This window comes from Cyprinodon variegatus, unplaced genomic scaffold (assembly GCF_000732505.1).
Source record: "Cyprinodon variegatus isolate N-32 unplaced genomic scaffold, C_variegatus-1.0 Scaffold539, whole genome shotgun sequence".
Lineage (NCBI taxonomy): Eukaryota > Metazoa > Chordata > Actinopteri > Cyprinodontiformes > Cyprinodontidae > Cyprinodon > Cyprinodon variegatus.
Window position 1 is genome coordinate 173,790 of NW_015150992.1, and position 20,030 is coordinate 193,819.

Sequence of the window (20,030 nt, forward strand, 5' to 3'; positions counted from 1 at the left end):
ACATCTTAAACCTTTTGATACTAAAAGTAACTCCATGTTTGCACTAAAACCTCAGAGGTTCCTATGCTGCTGAATTCTTACTTACTGCTTTTATGTGTTGACAATAAAAGTCTTACATTGGAGTGTTTTTTTTTTAAAGTTTTGTTTTAAGTAGTGCTCATCTTTCCAAAAACCTTGTTTTGTATAATTATAAAATAGTAAAACATCTGAAGGATTGTAATAGACAAAGAAGCCACAGAACAAATGGTTTCACCACTTGCATGTAAAGTTTTAATTCCAAGCAAAAAAAAAAGTTTTATATACAGACACGCCTCTCTGATGTCATCGGTCCACATCCCACATTTCGCAGGAGCAATCACAATACATTTATGTACATTTAAATCATTATATTGTACAAATGGCACGCCTCATTAAAAGGATTTCATAAGGATTCTTTGAAATAGATGCAGCGTCTCAGGAGAGCAAGGTCTGGACCTGCTGAGGTGATCTGGGTACCAGGCTTTCTGGGTCCTTGTAGGCATTAGCTGGGCTGGTCAGGGCTGTGTAAACCTCTTCATAGGCTCTGCACACCAGCTCTGTTGACTGACGGAAAATCTGCTCCCTGCAAAAAAAAAAATTTAAGAAGCTGAGCTTATAGAATGGCTTCTCTGCCCCCTCAAAGTAGGGGATAAATGAAGTAAAAAAATATAACTGGTTTTCTAAACCTATTTTGAAAATAAAATAATAAACCCCTGAAGCTGTGACGTGCATTCCTAAAAAGGCACAGACAACACAGATAAGATCTTCTCTCCATCTTTCTTCAGAAATAACCTAATTAATAAATGGAGTCAAGTTGTGCTAATACAAAAAAGTACAGTTATAAGGAAAGATAACTTTGGCAGAGAAGTTGAGAGTTTCTTGAATACTATTCAAGCTTTGTTTAATTCATTTTCACTCTTAAGCGTAAAGAAACACATCTCTTGATGTAAAAATCAGAATGGTAGGCAAAGAGAAAAAGGCTTTTCTGCTGCAGGTCAATAAAAGTCAAGATTTATGGATAAACCTGGTTTTATCTAGGGGTGTAAATAATAATCGCTTTATATCGATGCATCGATCCAACAGCCGACGATCCGATGCATCGATACATCCGCAAGATAATCGATTCATGTTTTTTTTTTCCTCCGGTCTTATTTGCTCCTGGACGTAATTCTCCTCCCGTGCTGCGGTGGCGCTAAACCTATTTTGCCCTCCTACCTTGCTTCCTGGTTATACTCTTACAGCAGTGTGTTGCAGTAAGCTTGACACAGACATTTTTTAATTATGCTCAATATTGAAGCGTGGTCTGAGCTACACACTGTGGGTCTAGATACGGCCGAGGCAGAGAGGAAGTGGGGGCGAGTTTAGTCCGACAACGGAGGGACATGAGGGCCAAAAAGAGCGGAGATCCAGGTGGAAAAAGGGTCCCAGCATTCTGGCGCACCTCGCTCTTCTAGCGGGTCAAACTTCACAAGTTGTTTACCGCAATTTCGGTCATAAAAATAAAAACAAGCCGGCCTCCTGTCTGCGGCACAGTTTGCAGTCAACTACAATTTGGGAGAGGTGCAGCGGAGCGTCTGTGGAGGGGGCGGGGACGTCTGGAGCCGAGGTATTGAATTACACTCATTGCACTGATTTTTGCAGTATTTTTTTATGCAACTTTTCTACTTCTGTTATTTGCTGTTGTTTCTCTAAAAAAAAATGCATAACGATATTACAGCTTTCATTGATTTATTTCAAATTTGTAACATTGTCTAACCTGTAAGGTGTATAAAAAAAAAAAACCAATCAATCAAATCGTATTGTGGTGTATTATTGAGTATCGAAAATAGTGGAATCGTTGGGTCAGGAAATCGATACTGAATCGAATCGCCATGATGGATGTGATTTTCACCCCTAGTTTTATCGATATTTGATATTAATACTGATTGCATAAAGATAACTGTTATTTACCAGTATTGTATACATTTCTCTACCATTTTCATACCGTAAAAAAGAACCACAAAACTGACAATACATCTCTACTTTAGCTAAACACCCCCTACCCTTTGCTGCATCACTGCTGCATGCCTAAACAAATATCACATGGTAAATCCCCCCTTCTTAAACAAATACACAAACAGCAACAAGATCAAACTAATTATTGGTTGTTCATATTGGCCCAGTTTTACTTATAGGACAATCTGTTCTGTAAATCTGGAAGAAGGAGGTCATCGTAAAAAGCCAAAGGAAGATCCAGTTGAAGTTTCACTCAAAGCATGTGAAAGAAGGTGCAGCGGTCAGAGGGGGCTCTTCGGATAACACCGTCTGATGGAATAGCCTCATGCTGTCAGTAGTATGCATGGAAAAGAGGTCAAAGTAAGAAAATAGAGGAAGTACTGGACGATACTAAGAGGAAAAAAACTGCAGCAAAGCATGACAACCGCTGTGCAACGACACTACCAATCTAATCTAGCTGAGTGTTGGATGCTTGAGTGATCACTTTGAAAAGATTTCAGCTTAAAGTAGTACAACTTTAACTAGAATATTTGCTGTACTGTTTATATTCTAGTTATGAAAAAAAAAGATTTTATTATTATTTAAATAGCAACTTCAGTTAGAGTGAGTCAGATTTTCTCCTGTGTGTTTGAATAGGACTGACAGAAATAGTGACAGTGTGTGGTACACACTGCCATCTATAGATAAAGATCACAGAGACAGCCTACTGCCTCAAAAGCCATTTAAAGTGAATTTATTATCACCATCACAGTAACACTACAGATTTTTACTGACTGATTATGTAACATAGAAACAGTGCTGGTTTACAGGGAGATGGGTGGAAATTATGAGAACTTTTAAAGCTTTCTGAAACATCACCTTATGACTAAAGTCTGAAGTAGACTCAATCAAATTTAAACTTAGCCGCAATGTTCTTTTTTGTTGTTTTTTTTTTTTACTTTCAAAGTCTTGATGTTTATCAAAATGTTGGGTTTCATTAAATATTAAAACAATAAGAAAAATACGATTCACAGAGGTAAATATGGAGGATGTATCACTAGGGCTGCGGAGCCTAATGAGAGGACCGGCGCACACACTGGGAGCCTCGGCTGAATCCCTCTCAGGCTCTTGAGGATCCATATTCTTAATTGGCCTGCAGAGAGCTCGGCACTAGAGTGGAGTTTATAGCACCTTCTACCACACCAACAGCAGCTTCACAAAATGTTGAATAAAAGGAAGCCTAAAGAAAAAAAATAAAATACATTTGTCGTGCCCCCAGAAGTGTTTTTTTTTGTATATTTGTGTGAGCAGAGAAGCAGACATGAGCAATAGCAGGAGAGGGAGGCATGGATGACGAATGATTTCAGGCTACGAGTATGAGTGAGAAATGGACCAGAAGCTAATTAATGGCGTCCTGCACATCAGTTCTCCCGTGTCCATTAATAGAGAACATTAACCTGAGGTACAGAGTGCTTCTCAAGCCTGCTGTGCTTTCCCGTAAGCATAACTCACAAAAAAAGAACCCTGTAAAGCAGCAGCTGGATTGAGCTAAAAGCATGGAGGTTTTCTGATCAGTGAGACAAATAAAGGCGGTCCTGCTGAATATTTGCTCAGTGTGTTGGTGGATTTAGCAATTTAGCATCCAAACTCCTCATGCATTTAGTTGAGTGTTTTGCTCAGAAGGCAGAAATGATTATGTTACATCTGAAAAACAAATGTTGACCATCATTAGGGTAAAAGCTCCGGCTGTATTTTTAAACCCCCCCATCTTATCCCTCTTTTTTATTTCCTGTGATGAGGTAAAAATGTAAGCTCATGTCGAAGCATCACACATGCTCATTTAGACTCACTTGATGGCTGCGCTCAGAAGGAAGTTGAGTTGCGGCATCATTAGAGTGTCCGGTGATGACAAGTACCGATCAAACTGGACCTGCAATGAAAGATAATTGAAGGAAACCAAATAGGTAAACAAGACCATACAAATGTATTCACACCCACTGATATGTTGTGTCAAACTGAAACCACAGACTTTGTTGTATTTTAAGTATTTATTTAAAAGATTAACACAAACTAGAGAAAAAAAGACATATTGGAAACTTCATCAGGAAAAATAGCAAAACTGATGTGTTCCCTTTACTCCGACACCCCTAAAAAAACTAATAGGAAACCAGTTTCTAATACCCCTTTCAAACTGGCCGAAAAAAAAGCCGTTTAAACCTGGGAAAAATTGGCTTTTAGTGGCAGTGGGAACAGTTCGCTAACTGTCTACCCTGGTCAAACGACTCGGGAAGCAACCCGCTTCAAAATTGCCTCACTCTGATCGGCATGCTGTGGGAACACCAGACCCAACTGAGCCGCTAAATTACGTGACACCATTGAAAGCAACGTAGGGAGATCAACACACCGCACTAGTCGCTTCCGATCTAACAAGCCGAAACAACTCTGTTTAAATTCGATGAACATGGAGCAGCACTGGTAAGAGGACAGATAAAACAGTGAAATGATAAAGAATATGCCCTGGCTCCCGTCCATGTTGCTCTCCATTATTTTCTGTCGCACTGTAGATATTATCAACGCTCACTCACACAGGGTGATGCCGTCATCAGACATGGACAATGGCAGCAGGGGGTCAGCCTCGGCTTTTTGGTCAAATGGAAAAAGAGCCAAAATTGTTAGCGGGTCAGCCAGGTTTTGAAAAACCCGGGTTTTCAGTGGAAAAGCTGCTTTATTTGCCCATTCTTCTAAAACTAATAACTCAACCTTATTCAGATTTGATATGGAGCATCTATGAACATCGGATTATAAATTTCCCATCATTTCAGGACAATTTATGTAGCAAATCTGCTTTACTTGTACATGTAGGGTAACCCACCATCGCTGCCTTGACCGACGCGTTGTCCATACTGGGGAGGAGAGACAGAGGACCCTTGGAGAAGAGAAGCAAACTTCAGTTAGTGTGAAATGTTTTAACAGTACAATCTTAGAAATAGTGGACCTTTGATCCTTTATGGTTGTAAAAAGATTTCTGTATCTTTTTCTTCATAATAACCATAATTAAAACTAAAAAGTCTGAGAATGAGCCTAAACATTGTTTAATTCAACCTGTTGGTTTAGATGTGAGAACAAGAGAATCCCTCAGCTGAATACTAATGCTAAGAAGATAAAGTAAATACGTTCTGCCTGTGTGTACACAGCAACGGGCACTTTTAAGGCAATTAGCCATCGCCGAAAGTCTAAAATGGTTACATTAAGCAGGCTTAAATGCTTAAATTGCCGGCATTAAATCCAGCCAATAAAAGAAAGTGCAAGGTTCAAAACGACGGCAGGATTATGGGCATTTAAACAAACAAAAATAAGCCTCAACGGCAACCTGCAAGATTTAGTCCTCTGATTCTATGAAGCATCAAATCAATAAAGAAAAACATTAAGTAATTTCATGATGATAACTGTTGGGATTCCTGCTATTGACTGACACCTTTGGTTTTCATCCAGCCAAAGAGATTGGATATTTGAAGCAGACAATTTTAAGAAAGAACCGAGAAAAAAGGGCCACCCAGGTGGAGCTGAAGTCTGCAGGAAAATGACGGTTTGTAATCGAGCTATGTGTGGAGCAGCAGCGGCAGCAGGGCGTGGCGTGTCCTTGCATGACCCAGGGGCAGGACTCGCATGCTAAACCACAACTATGGGTTTCACTAGGCCCAATGGCAAGGAGTGTTAAAACGAGAAGAGGAAGGCTCAGGGAAATCATTGCTCTTATCTGCACAAGACACTTCTGGAGAGGCCAATATATTTTAATAGAACATGACACAATCTGTCTTCCTCCTCTCCTTTTCTCATCTGTAAATCTGATAAAAACCCTATTATGTTCCAACAAAGACGCAGGTCATGTGGTAGCCATAGCAATAGCCAAGCCTATAAACACTACTGAAGCCCAAACAGACATCAAAAACTATATTTCAGGGTTCATATAGCATAAAAAAAAAAAAAAAACATTACAGATCTACCTGCTCAGCTGTATGCTGCTGCACACAGTTGTAGATATAACTCAGTCCAGCTCTGGTCAGAACGTAGGACGCCTGCTCGTTGATCAGCGTATCAAGGTGAGCCTCGATCTGAAAAATGCAGCATAGAGAAAGAGGAGCTTGAAAACTGATTCCATGCATTGTGAGCAGATGGTACTTGTGGTTAATGGCGAATTACTGCGCTATTGATACTGAAACTTGTAGGGGAGCCCTTGTAGTGCTCAATTACAAAAGATGTTCTAAAAATAAAAAGATGGATGGAGTATTGAAGCACGAACAACAATACATGACGCAGGCTCTTTTATGAGACTGCAAATTAAATCTTTTTAGGAAAAGATCTGAGGTGTGGATTTTAATAAGCTGGAGAAGAATAGTTAACCTTTTAACAACAGGACCTCAGTCAACGTGACTTTAAGCTGAGCCGTGATGATAGCACATTTCACAAGATAAATGAAACTGACTACCGTAATAGAAGGGAATATAGAGAGATTTCTTTAAGTTTATCTTATATCTGATGAACTTTCCCAAATACAACCTAAACTTTTTAAGCATTTTAATGTTTTTTATGCAGCAGTACAACACAAGGTACATCAATGTGAAATTCTGTCTTCTTTATTTTATTTTTTTTACAAGTTAATCTATACTAAATATTTAAGTCTTTTCAAATATTCCCACAGCATAATGCTGACATCACCACCATGTTTCATAGTAGGGATCACTTTGAAATGTAGGTATTTTTTGTGTTTGGTGCAATTTTCTTTTCACATTATCTAAACCTTTCACCTTCAACCTTTCACAACTTTACGCCTGATATGTTGTTTGTGCTTTTTGGTCGTCACGATGCTGTTTGATCCTTAAAGCTCACAGAACAGCTGGAATTAAAATAGAGTTTAACTTTTCACACACTTATTTGGTGCTACTTTGTGTAGGTGTGTTGCATACAGTCTTAAAAAGTTTGTTAGTCGTATGAAGAAATGTGGAAATGTCCAACGGGTTAGAAGACTTTCGTAGAGCAATGTTTACACTAACGAATGATAGTTTACAGACCTGGAACTCAAGCATCTCAAGCCTCTTGTCAGTAAACTCAAACAGAGCCAGTGTGGTCTTCATGACATATAGGGAGTTGACCATGTAAGTAGCCATGTCAGCGGTTCCAAGGTTACTGGCTGAGACAGTGCACAACTGTAGGAGGGGATCCAGAATGCAAGAAAGCACCTAAAACAGGCAAAAAGTCAAGGCTTGGAAACAGAGTAGAAACTAGTCTTATTTCATGGAATTGAGAGCTTCAAATATTTTTTTTTGTGCACTGTAAAATCTATTTTGTTCTAAAAACATAAAAAAAAAATTATATATTCAGCCTGCATTTCTGATGCCTTAACTATAAATGACAATAAATATACTTCAAAAGATTTAAATTCAGATATTAAAGCAGGAAAACCTTCAGTTCTTTTCCATCTAAATTGAGTTGCAGTTGCATAGTTACCTGAGCAAAGTCCGCCTGCCGGGCATCGAGAGGAACGACGGAGGAGTCGTGGGATGTGAGCACCTCCCGGAGGAGGGAAAGTGTCTGATTGAGGGATGCTGTGGGTCCAAGGTCTGGAGGTGGCAGCTCTACCTGCTCATGCACACAGGATCCAGGCACAGGGTTTTTACAAAGCAACACCAATAAGGATTAAGAAGCACAACAATGAAGTCAAATGAGGCCTTAGCTTTCTAAAAATATAAAAGCACATAAAAAATTAAGCAATCGACAACTCAGATACACAACACATTAGTTTACATATAAAATCTTTTTCCTCTGGGCTTGAATCTGCAAAGCTTTTGTGATGAAGAGGCTTTTGATTTCATTTAGCTCAGTACACAGGTTGCAGAACAGAGCAAGGCAGCCTTTGTTCACCTAATAGAGCAAATTATGAAAAGGTTGTGTTCCTGGGATTAGCTGGAATTGACACCAAAACCTGAGGGCATCCAATTTGATTAACACCGAGCCACAGAGATAATTCTAGTAAATGCTATTGATCAGGACAGAGGCACCATGGTAAATAAAGGAGCCCGTGCTCGTGCTACGGTATATTTGGATGCCAATTTAACTAAACAGTACGAAGGAGAGCATTTCTCGGCAGCTAGCACCGTTTTGCTGTTGTGGCCAGGAGGCTAAAACTGTTTATAAGCCTAAGTGGTGCAGAAATAGTCTTGTTGACTTTGAGGGTTTACATGTGGAAGAGAAATACACATGTTCACATGGAGCAAACTTAAACTTCACTGCAGTGATTTAAGCATTTGTACCAAAAAAACACAGTAAAGCATCTTGTTACAAAAATAAAGCCTCATTTTTCAAGTTTTTGTCATCAAAGGTTGATTTTCTAAAACCTTTCAGTAAAAATAAATGAATAAAAAATGGTCATGCTCTTCCAGCACCTTGTCCATGAGTCTGCTTGCATGAAGGCTCAGGCTGTTGAAGAACATCTTTTTGCTCAGAAGATGCATTTCCTCAATTGTGATGAGCAGGGAGGACACACTGGTTCCAATGATAGATCTGAGCAAAGGTCAAATCAGGAAAGACAAGAACAAAATCTTTATGACATAACATTTTTTGATCATGCTGTGCACTGAAAGCCTTTGAACTAGTTTTTTTTCCATGTTAGGACCAAAAACATAATCAGATACTGTTAAGAACATTCAAACCAGGTAAGTGGAGTGGAGTGGGAAAGATACCAAATCTTTAGAAAGAAAAACATGAAAAGTTTGCGCTATCGAGAAATCTCCTGAAATTATCGCCACAATCTTTATAGCAAGTTAGCTCAAACTTAGATAGACTGGATGGGAAGGATATGAGCTTCAAGATTTCAGTTGAAAAAGGGTTAGACTGAATAGGCCCATGCAACACCTGAATAAACTTTGATGTAAACCCTCCTAAATTGAGCTCTGGTTGGTTGGTTTGGGGTTATTGTCCTACTTGGAGGTGAACCTTAGTTAAGAGTCTCAAGTGTTTTGACGCTTTTTTGTTTTCTTTAGGAAAACTTGCCAGTTTTTTGGTCGATCATCTAATTAACTCTGACCAACTTTTTCTTTTTTTGGAGAAAAAAAATTATATTTCTGAAGGACAACCTTAATTCAAGGTGGGAAGGTTTTTTTTTTCTATCTTGGCCCTACTGTGGCACTTGCTTACTAATATCTCATAAAAAATAGTTATGTTTTCCTTAGCTATTTTCTCTTCATTCTGCTGCTATATCTTTAGGCTGACGGATGACTTAGGGAACACTTTTGCTCATTCTGCTTCTTTCTATCTCTATTCTCCCATTCTGCATTCCACTTATAAGTTAATGCTCTCTCTGCCTTTTCTTGTCATAGCAGCTTTATCTGGCGTGTTCCTGTTTGGCCGTGACTCCATCCTGGATTGAAAAAGGTGTCAGTGGCAGTAGCACAGCTGATATGTCTATAGATGTTGGAGCTTGGCCTGTTTTTCAGTAGAGTCCTGTTTCTCTGACTGTGACTAACTGTATGTGCTCTCTTTCATTCTCTGACATGGGAGCTGGCTCAGAGCTGGTCTGCCTGGCTCTTTCTCTTCTGGAAGAGGCCACCTCTAGAGCTGGTTATGTTACCTTTTGCATATCTGCTTATTTTGTATGTCTGCTTCTATTTCCTCGAACCCCACTCGGCCTCAGCAGATGGCCGCCTGAACTGAGCCTGGTTCTGCAGGAGGTTTCTTCCCGTTAAAAGGGAGTTTTCCTCTCCACTATCGTTACATGAATGCTCACATTGAGGGATTGCTGAAGTCTCAACTACAAAATGCAAGCGAAAATTGTCACCACAAGCTCAACTACCAGGAGCATGTTTTGCAAGTCAATGACTGGATGCAATCAGAATCAGGTTTATAGCCAAGTAGCTTTGTACTTACAAGAAATTTGACTTGGTGTTAATTATCAACCGGTTTTCCTAACCAATCTTGCAGAATTGTTTCTGTAAAGTGCCTTTTGGTGATTTATGTTGTGTATTGGAGCTATATAAATAAACTAAACTTAATTTAATTTTTAGCAAAGTAAACATATGATTTTATCTGACCAAAGTTTCTTATCTCAGTTATTTACATTGGCTTTGTGCCTGTTTTTTAACAACGACTTTCTTTCTGTCAGTTGTCATTAAAATTTAGCTTTGTACACCGAACAGCTCATAGTTCTCTCAACAGAGCCGTCTACCTGAGCTTGAGATAAATACAGCTCATCTAGAGTCGAAACAAAACACTAAGTTGCCTCTGTGATTAATGATCCTCTTAAACAGCCTGATGAGTTTGATTTGCTATTTTATTGCAGTTTGTTGCAGCAAACACACAATACCTTCTGTAAGGACAAGGTAATGTCTTCAGAGGTGAACAGTTGTGCCATACCAGTTTTATTTCCTCTGTCTGATATTCTGAGCTTCAGATATCATTTGACCTAACCTAACCTTTCTTTAACTTCTCTACAATTTCTAGTTTTTATCAGTGCTTTAACAAACCTCTAAAGGAAAACCAAGTAGGCACACCTTGCAGCATTTTTCATCCGCTTCATAATAATGAGCTACAATGTGCAGGGCTATCACATTATTTCCCAATACAATACATAATGAAAACTTTGAATGTGTTGTCATTTCAAATGTTAACATACCTGATTGTGTGGTGGTAGAACTTTAGCAGGTTAGAGAGCTTATAAAGGAGGACAGCACCTGGTTCTGCCACGATGACTTGTTCTATGCGCACCTAAGGAGAAGATCAATAAGAGAACAGCTGGGCTAATGAGCCAAACCTGACAGAGACTGCAGTGTGCAATAAAGAGCAAGTGGCTCAGACTTTAAATGCCGTTTAAAGCATAACCGGTTGCTCACTTTCAGCGGTCTGCAGACCCCCTCTGAGATGTGTCCCACCACCTCTTGCATGTTCTCCTCCACACCTAATGGCAGAGGGAGACATGCAGCATTATACCGCTTTCAGTGCATGTTTTAATACTCAAAATGATCACAGCAGCATCCTTCTGGTTGACGTCATACTTTTTACTTAGCATTACTAACCAATGGAGAAAAAAAATTGCTGGTTGCATTTTAGCGCTTTACATTAAGCAAATGGTCATGCAGCCAGGTAATGAGGAACTGAGATCCCTCCCAAAACCCACACACCTTGCAAAGTGACTTGCTTTAGTAGTGCTTCAAGATGCTCTTTCTCTGAGGCAGTTGCTTGGTGCAGCCAGGCCAGCATGTCCCCAACATACCTAATAAAAACAAAACGGGGAGAGACAAAATGATCAATAAAACACAGGCCACTATGCCATGTATCTAGGAAAGGACGGACAATTTTTCTTTTCTATAAACACAGATTACTGGTTAGAGTAATCGGCTCCACTTGGGTTTTAACTACAGATGTGGGATTAATTTTATAAAACTTTAATCATCGTAGACCCCTCAGACTTGTATGACTCAACTCTAAATAGGATAAAAAAATAAATAAATACCACCCCACACATACTGTATTATAAATAATAGCATCACTTTTACAAATTCTTAATAATTAATCAAATCAAATCTTAAATTTAACCTCTAAAATTGCAAGCTCTATTATGGGAACTTTTTTTAACAATTTAATTAAATCATGGTTGGAATTAAATATTACTTTTTCATAGAGAGTAGATCATTAAAGCACATGAGTGTCATTTTTTTATGTTGTGTCACTTTTCAAGTTGTGTTCACCTTAGACATAAAAACATGATCCTTTGATGAGTGTAGTGGGATTTATACACATTATTACCTATTTTTATATTGCTTTGAACAGATACTATTATCAGTTTTAGTTCTTATCAAACATAAAAAATACTTGTTAAAATTTTTGAAGTTTTAATTGGTTTCCACTCAAGGGAGCAAACTTTTTCTAGGATTGGGGTAAGGAGGCCATTATTCACATCTGTTTGTTTTCACAGCCTTCGTTAGAGTAAAAAATAATTCTTAAGGGATATTGTTTTTATAAAATGGTCCCTTAGGAAGGAGGTACAGCAATATATTCTGACACTTGGACGTTATAGCCAATGCATATAACAGTTCAAACTGTGTTTTATGATATAAATATTCTGCACACTGATGCTGCAGTGAAAAATACTTGCAGCCCTAGTCACAAGTTTCAAATATGCAAATGTTTTCCAGCCTTTCTGTTGTAAGATACAAATAAAAGCAGACAGAGAAACCATTAACAAATCCCTAGTTTGAAAGTTACATCTGGGACACAGCTGCATGTTTATGCAACTCCTTTTTACGCCAAATCAGGGGGGTCTGAACCCTTGGGATTTCTACAATTTAGTCGAAATTCATTACAATGTTTAGTGTTTTTAGTTATGTTTAGACTGTAATCTGGGATTAGAGCTTCAATTAGTCACACTTTACTATTTCCTGTTTCATTCTGGAGCTCCCTCTAACTGTAGAAGGTGGAGGGACAGTTTCCCAGCTCCATGGAGATGCATTGATGAGTGACTTAAAAGTTGGATTTGGATGAATCAGCATTCATGCTGTATAACTGGTTGTGGACTACTTACTTTCAGATTTTTGTTTTGTTTAATTTCTGTCCAGGGCAGCAGCACTCCTGCTGGAAGTACTGACCCTATGTGAACATGCTGTCACATGGCAGGTTGACATGACAGTAACTGTAAGATCGCTCCATGTATGCAGAAATGCAAACTAAGAAAAAAAAAACCCGGAAGAACTCATGACAGTTTTACTGGTTACACAATGAAGCACAATATTACCTAAGATATTTTGCCTGATCAGTAAATTTTAAGGTAAGGACAAACAAAAGCATTTTTTTCACCCCACATCAAACCTTTTTAAGTTATTTTAAGGCAGCAAAAGAAAGAGCAACATTAAAATCCACACTTTCCAAAGACATAAGAGGAAAAATATTGGAAAAATTATGTTGGCTGTGAGTGATATTGTGTCCGATGCTTTCACTATGTCCTAGTTGATATGGTACATAGATGACAGGGTGACAATATTGTGTATTAAATCAATTTATTAATATTTAAAGCCCATGCAAGCACATTTCCCTTCTTATTGTTTATTACAACATGCAATTTTAATGAATTAAGCGAAGCATGCTTTAATCAAGCTAATATAGGTAAGCAATATAATTATGACTAAAGAAATGGAATTGTTTTTTTTAGCGTTCACACAGAACAACCCCCACTGCAAAAAATTTAAATCTAAGGAAGTCAATTTTTCTTAAAATAAGTGAATTAAGAGGGTCTTTTCCAATGGAACAACACAATTTACATTTAAAAAAGGAAAAAAAAACTGCAGTCTCTTGTTTCAAGTGCATAAAAACTTAATTTAACAGTAAAAATGGTCATTCCATTGGCAGATAATCTTATTTTTCTACTCAAATTAAGGGTAAACACAATTTAAGAAAGTTTTCCTAATTTCAGAGAGTTTTTGCAGTGTAATAACTACTGCAGTCAGCAGCAGGCCTTTGTCCATCTATTAAATTTTCCAAGACTGATTTTTGGTTTTGAAAATAAAAGTAACTCTGTTCTATCCTATATATATATCAGATAACATGTCTCTGAATTCACTGACAACTTAAAGCTTTTTCATACATGTTTGTTTTAGTTTTTTTCTTTAAACAAAATTCCCATGGCTCGTGACAGGCACCGGCCCCACCGCGACCCTGACAAGGACTAAGAGGGAGAAAATGGATGGATGGATGGAAATTCCTGTGTCGGCTATGCCTTCATAATGCAAAATCCTGGTAACCTTGTTGGAATGCGCTCCTGCAGGGAGTCGAGAACGCTGATTGGTCAGTTGCTAAGAAGCCTCTGGGATTGATTGAAGTGTGGTGTCATGTAAATCATTAGACCGCCCTTGTTTTTTTGTTTTTTTTTCTGTTCATTGTATTTTTCAAATAAACCTTTAGAAAAAGCAAAGGTGGTCTGATCATTCTGTTCCATGGTTTTAATTTACCTACAGAGTGTGGTTGTTACACAGCTGTGGAAATGCATACAACAAACAGCCCAGTCAAGATTAAAGGCTTATGGCATTTCAGCTCCGACGCCTTAAAGCTTCAGGGTAGCAAAATAAAAACCTTTTTTTACGAGCAATGCTCGTAAAACTCACAATCCATTATATAAACAAATACTTTGTGTTTGTGTCATTTCCTAATTAATCTTTTTTTAATTTAGTAGCATCTGTTGCAATTATTTATTTACATAAGAACGGCTCATTACAACCAAGGGTAGAAGACACTCACGTGTCTCTCAGGAATGTATTTAAGGAATGCGATTGTACAATCAAACAAGTCAAAACCACAGATTAAAGATTCACACCTTCGCTACTGCTGCTTTAAGCTTGGCAGCAGAGTGTGTATTTGTGGGAGTCAGTACACAGGAAGTGAGAAAAAAACTTGATGTTCTGAGAAATACTGATGTCTCCTATGAGGTGGAAGTGATTCTTGTGTTCCAAAGAGAGCTGGTATTCTGAGAAAATCTCCAGTTTGGCTCGTGGGCAGAGGAGGGAGATGTGGTGCAATGAGATACAGGCACAATCAGGCACTTTGTAAATTGAACTACGACCAGATTGAATCTGTTTTCTTTATATGATCCCAAGAACTAAAACATTATAAAAAAAAACATATGCATTACAATGTTTATTTTACTATTTATGTTTTCTTTTAAAAAATCTGAAAACATAACATGTTTTATTAATTAAAATAATCTCTTATAAAGAATCCAAAGATGGAAAAGCTACCCATTAGACTGTACATGACTCAAATCCATTCACTATGAAAAAATTTAAAGCAAATCACTTAATGTGATAATCCTAATATTTTATGTAGCCCATAAGCTAACCTAAATATACACCCAGCCATGAATCATCATTTTCAGTGACCTAAAGCCATGAAACACTCGGTAGGATGCAAAAAGAGCTCAATTTGTGAAGATCTAACTCAAATCAACTCAAATCAAACCATACAGATTCAAGGTAAATAAGTGATGAGCTGTCAGGAGTTCATAATACTTAAATATTCCTGCAGAGTTGTGCTCCAGTACATGTTTGCTCTTTAAAAAGTGGCATCTCTCATTCTATTAAGGCTTATTTTCTACTTCCATTTGCTCAGCCCTTTATAGGGCAGTTATAGTTTTAGATAATTTGCAAAAGGAATCCCCCCATCCCTCAGTGAGGTCTAGAAGCACAAGATTTATATCTAGCAATTCAACAAAGATACAGCTATGTGGCTATTCATGTTATTTTGGCATTTTACCAATTAGAGGAGCCCTTGAATTAAATATTAACTACTGTAAATTAAGGTGAAAAAGTTAAAAAGCTAAGTTAAAAAAGTAAAACATTTAAGTGCCTGTATCAGTATTAATGCTCTAAGGTTATGTTGGAACCAAAAAATATTTAACTTTTTTTCCCGAATTTCTTATAGAAGCTCTTGTCATTTTTATTAAAACCTTAAAGAACTTCTTAGACGTTTTTAGGCCAGTGTTCACCTTTAGCATCTGAGTATAAGTTCACAAAAATAGAAATCAAGAGAGAAAAAGATTGCAGGAAAAAAAGCACTGAAGAGTAATTGAAGAGTTTTTTAAAACAAATTATGTTTGTTTCATGATATTCTAAAGGCACAGACAGATTTGAATTTAGAGTTGAATTGCAACTAGATGTATGGGAGGAAACAGCTTAGATCAGGTAGGGGACAGAAGATTGTTTTGGTTTATGCTTACTTATAAACAAATAAGCAAAATTAAATAAAATTCAGCTAGAAACCAAATGCTAACTCAGTATTTACATTCACTAGAGGAATTGTTGTCCAGGAATTCCATTATTCCTCTTTTTTTCCCCTTTTTTTCACAAGTACCCTCTGTGGGAAATCTTTAAATAAGACTGAAGATGTACCTCAGAGGGTCATGTGAATGCATCTCTATGGGCCGTGGAGTACCTCCAGGGCCACCGCGGGTCAGGGCGTCAATGAAGCCTCGCACTACAGCACATCTGCGTGCGGTCCCAAACTCATCCAAGGTGTACCTGAACAAACAAAAGGAGGCAATATTCAACAGCTAGACCTCATGAGAAAAGACAGCAGCCAGAGTGTTGTTGTGAAGACTGTGAGCTGTGGTCAGTTTCTAAGATCAACATTTGGGGCCAGCTTTTGTATAAAGAATGAGCTTGGAGAAGTGTTGATGACTTGGTGGTAAGGACCTTTGCGACAGACTAAACAGAAGATAGCGCGCCAAATTAAGGCTCCAAGACCTCTGGGAGCTAGCCTCAACATCCGCAGCCTGAGGGAGACCTTGGACACTTAGTGGGCACAGAGACAGGTGCACATCCGAAAACAACACAGAGAGAATGAGGCTTGGCCATGAAAAGATTGGAAAACATGTTAAAGTTTGAAACTTTCCTTTGCTGTTTACCACCTCTTTTAGGGACAAAAATAGACTCTCTGTAAGCTGCGGAAAGTTCTACCCTGGAAAAGGTCCAGCAGCGCATTTGTTTCCATGCAGCAATTTCAAATTAACGTTAAATCATATGATAGATTATGTTACAGTTAGCAATTTGACAAGAACAAGAGTTCAATCTGAAATCCATAAGCAATGCTAAGTTAAGTAGGTTTACATAGGGCCCTGTATTCATATGCTTTAAAACTTCACTGCATTTTATATTGGATTTGACACAACATATCAACAAAAAGGGATTTTTAGTATTTACCCCCCTGAATCAATGCTCCATAGAAGCACTTTTTATAATAGGGACAGTTGTACGTTTTTAAGGGTTTAGGGTCTTTACACATTCAGAGACTTTGCTAATTGGCTTAAGCTGTAGTAAGATCTGGTGGACAGAGGTTGTGAATGTTATTGTGCAGGTCTTGCCACTTCAGGTCATTAAACAACCTGAAAATGCTCTGATCTAAAGCTTTCTATCATGAATCTGGTCTGACTGTATAAAGTAGTGCCATTGTTGTGAGGTCCACCGCTTGTCCTGTCTCCTGTCATTTGCAGCCTCCCTGCATCTGCAGAAGAAATTTAATCCCCTCGCGTGATGCTGCAACCACCATGTTGTTACTGTTGTGGCTGTGTTTTCAGGATGAAGGGCAGTCATGGTTTTCTACAAGACATAACTTTGTCTAGTGTTCATCCCTTTAAGAAGATGAATTGGACATTGATCTGCAAGATGCTTGAAAATTGATAAATTGTACTACCTTTTACTCTTTACAACAACTACCCATGAAATTAAAATCAAACTGAAATTGGATAACATTTTTTGTGGCTTCACATGGGTATTAATCTTTTTGCAAGACACAGTTTGTGTAATTTTCTTGTAAAATCCACTTTCCGTACGGTGAAAAACGAATTGCAGTATTATTTTAGTCTTTTATATGATCTTCTCTCTCCTGATGGCAACAATTCCTGTTGCTTTAGGCTGTTTACTTTGTTGTTTTATAACCTCTTTGTTTCTCTCTCCAGGAAAAAAGCATCAATGATGCCCGGAGGTTCCCCCAATTTACTTAGGACTAACCAAAGAACAGATTCCTTGTGAAATAAATATAGACCTTATATATATATCACAAATTCTATCTCAAAGTCTGACATCCAGGTAGGTAAACAGGTTATAGTGTCTATTTTTACCAAGATGTTTGGGTGAGTGTTTCTACTCACTTGTAAAGAACAGGACGATCCTGTAAAGCCTCCATGGCTTGAGTCAACACTGGGCTGATGTCACATGTTTCCTGAGTCAGTCCTCTACATTCATCTGCATCAAAAGCAAAGCAAAATAAAAAAAATAATCTTTTTCTGAAATACCATTTTGTTATTTATTTGAATTGTAAGTAATTTCAGCCAAATAAGGCTTATAATTTCAAGAAATGTTTTTATTTCCAGCCGCTTTCCTGAGAACCAAGAACATCTAGCTGACAGGCTTTTTCACTGTCTTTTTTTAAAACATAGAAATCCTCTGTTATTTAAAAAAAATAAAAAGGAACTAGAATTTTTTTTTCAGACTGTGATAAATACAGATTGAAGCTAAAATTTTTCGACTGGGGAATAAGCAACTCCTGAGGCACTAACAGTTTGAAATATCCTCTGTATTTCACTTCTACACGGCTTTTTCAATGTCTCATACCCCATGATCGGAGCTGTTTCAGAGCTGTAGAGCTCTTTCAGTAACATACGGCTGCATCCGAGGCGTTTAAAGGAACGCTCCCATAGATCCTCCCCCTCAGCTGCTGTTAGACTTTATAATTTCTCCTGCTAGCAATTAACTCAGTGTTTACAAACATGCTACTACTTCCACAGGTTCTTAATCTGATCAAAAATCATTTACAGTCTCTCAGATGCTGATGTCTATCTGCACAATTCTCAAAGAGTACTTGCTTGTACAACCATGCATCTAATTTGTTTTGTTGTCTTTTTACATTATTCTTTAAACAGACTGTTCTTTTTCTTTCATTTAATTTTTAAACCAAGCTGCACGACTCACCACTTTCATAGCCAAATTTCCCTACTGTGCGACAACAAAATATTTCTATTTGATAAATAAATATTTGCACTGGTGTTAAATCTGTTTTTTTTATCAGTTGGACATGATATCAGGAAGAAATCATAACTGTTAAATATTGCATTCCTAACATTATTCAATCAACATGTTCTCAACTCCAAACAAGAGTAAACAAGAGAGAGAAACTTCATCCAACTGCTTCATATTATTATGGGCTAGAAAGTAGATCTAAATCCCCGGAATTATTATAGCTTATCAAAAGTGGTATAAAATCATTGCAATATTGAATCTATGGAACAATTAGATGATTATTTGATTACAACATATTTTATGCAGCTTAACATCTCGTGTATTTTAAACACAATGAATAGTTATACAGAGTTTAATTTGCTGTCGCTTTTTTGTCACAGAAAGATATGAGTCATATTGTGGTGGCTACATGCAATGGGGATCTTTTCATAAGCAGGGACGGGAATGCAATGTAGAGGGGAAGACATATGTGTTAACATGTATATAAACACAATCATGTTAATCAGTCATAAAAACCATGTAACAGCTTTCCAGCTTGAATTCGTGGGATGATTTGCAAAAATAATGAAAGACTCTTGAATATCTTTAAAGGGAATGAATGCAATAATGACTTGGAAATGTTTTATTTTATACAAATATAAATATTCATTATATAAACCAATGGCAAAAATATGGCTATGTAAGGAACTCTAATTTTCAATATTTTGTTAACATACTCCTGCCTTGATCCACATTGATTCGTTAACATGTGTGCATTTACTCACTCTGAGCCCAGCGGTAAAGCTGCTCATATGCCGTCTCCTGTAACACTGCCATCTGCTCCATGATCTCTAACCTACAACGGGCACACATGCCAAGACCAGACATCACATACACATGACTTGGAGCATAGTGTCAGACTGACAGTGATATGAATACTAATCTTTGGAAACCAAGGATCAAGGCCAGAACAAAGGTACATGCAGAACCTTTTGACACAGCTCTCCCTTATCCTGTCATGTTTTTGCTTATTTCAAAGTTGGACTTTGTGAATATCAGCAAGTTTATTTCTTCAGATTATTCCATGTTTTTTTTTTTTATCTTATGCTGTTTTTTTTACCCATCTACTCAATGTTGTAAATACTGTATTATCTTTAGTAACGTCCTACCAGTTGCTGACATAACCGTGATCTGGCATAATTGATTATGAAGCTTTGTGAGACATTATGCAGTCAGATGTGAACCTTACCCTGCAGTTTGCTGGTTGGTTCGCAGGAGGATTTTCACATCCTCGTGGATGTGCTTAACCCGGCTGAGAACTTTGAAGAAATCCTAAAAGAGCAACAAACAAAAAAACAAAACCAATCATATTAACAGGCCAAATAAACAACTATTTATTGTCTAAAGGGTGAGTTTAAAAGAGATTAAAGGAATAGTACACCCAAAACATGATTAGCCTTCATTTTCTACTCACCCCCATGCTGAACAACACTCTGGAGTACTTTTTTGATA

At 37.7% G+C, this 20,030-nt stretch overlaps 1 protein-coding gene across 1 annotated transcript in view; it reads right to left on the reverse strand.

Moving 5' to 3' along the window:
* Nucleotides 1-257: 257 nt before the first annotated feature.
* cog6 (component of oligomeric golgi complex 6) overlaps nucleotides 258-20,030 on the reverse strand; it is a 30,347-nt gene continuing 10,574 nt past the window's right edge. The window contains exons 6-19 of the mRNA XM_015391379.1: nucleotides 19,768-19,850; nucleotides 19,304-19,374; nucleotides 17,672-17,765; nucleotides 15,915-16,043; nucleotides 11,163-11,254; nucleotides 10,875-10,939; nucleotides 10,658-10,749; nucleotides 8,433-8,550; nucleotides 7,498-7,629; nucleotides 7,062-7,229; nucleotides 5,997-6,104; nucleotides 4,865-4,918; nucleotides 3,843-3,922; nucleotides 258-601 (exon numbers count right to left, since the gene is read on the reverse strand). Of these exons, the coding sequence (XP_015246865.1) occupies nucleotides 454-601; nucleotides 3,843-3,922; nucleotides 4,865-4,918; nucleotides 5,997-6,104; nucleotides 7,062-7,229; nucleotides 7,498-7,629; nucleotides 8,433-8,550; nucleotides 10,658-10,749; nucleotides 10,875-10,939; nucleotides 11,163-11,254; nucleotides 15,915-16,043; nucleotides 17,672-17,765; nucleotides 19,304-19,374; nucleotides 19,768-19,850 (1,434 nt within the window). The 3' untranslated portion in view covers nucleotides 258-453. The remainder of the gene's footprint in view (nucleotides 602-3,842; nucleotides 3,923-4,864; nucleotides 4,919-5,996; nucleotides 6,105-7,061; nucleotides 7,230-7,497; nucleotides 7,630-8,432; nucleotides 8,551-10,657; nucleotides 10,750-10,874; nucleotides 10,940-11,162; nucleotides 11,255-15,914; nucleotides 16,044-17,671; nucleotides 17,766-19,303; nucleotides 19,375-19,767; nucleotides 19,851-20,030) is intronic.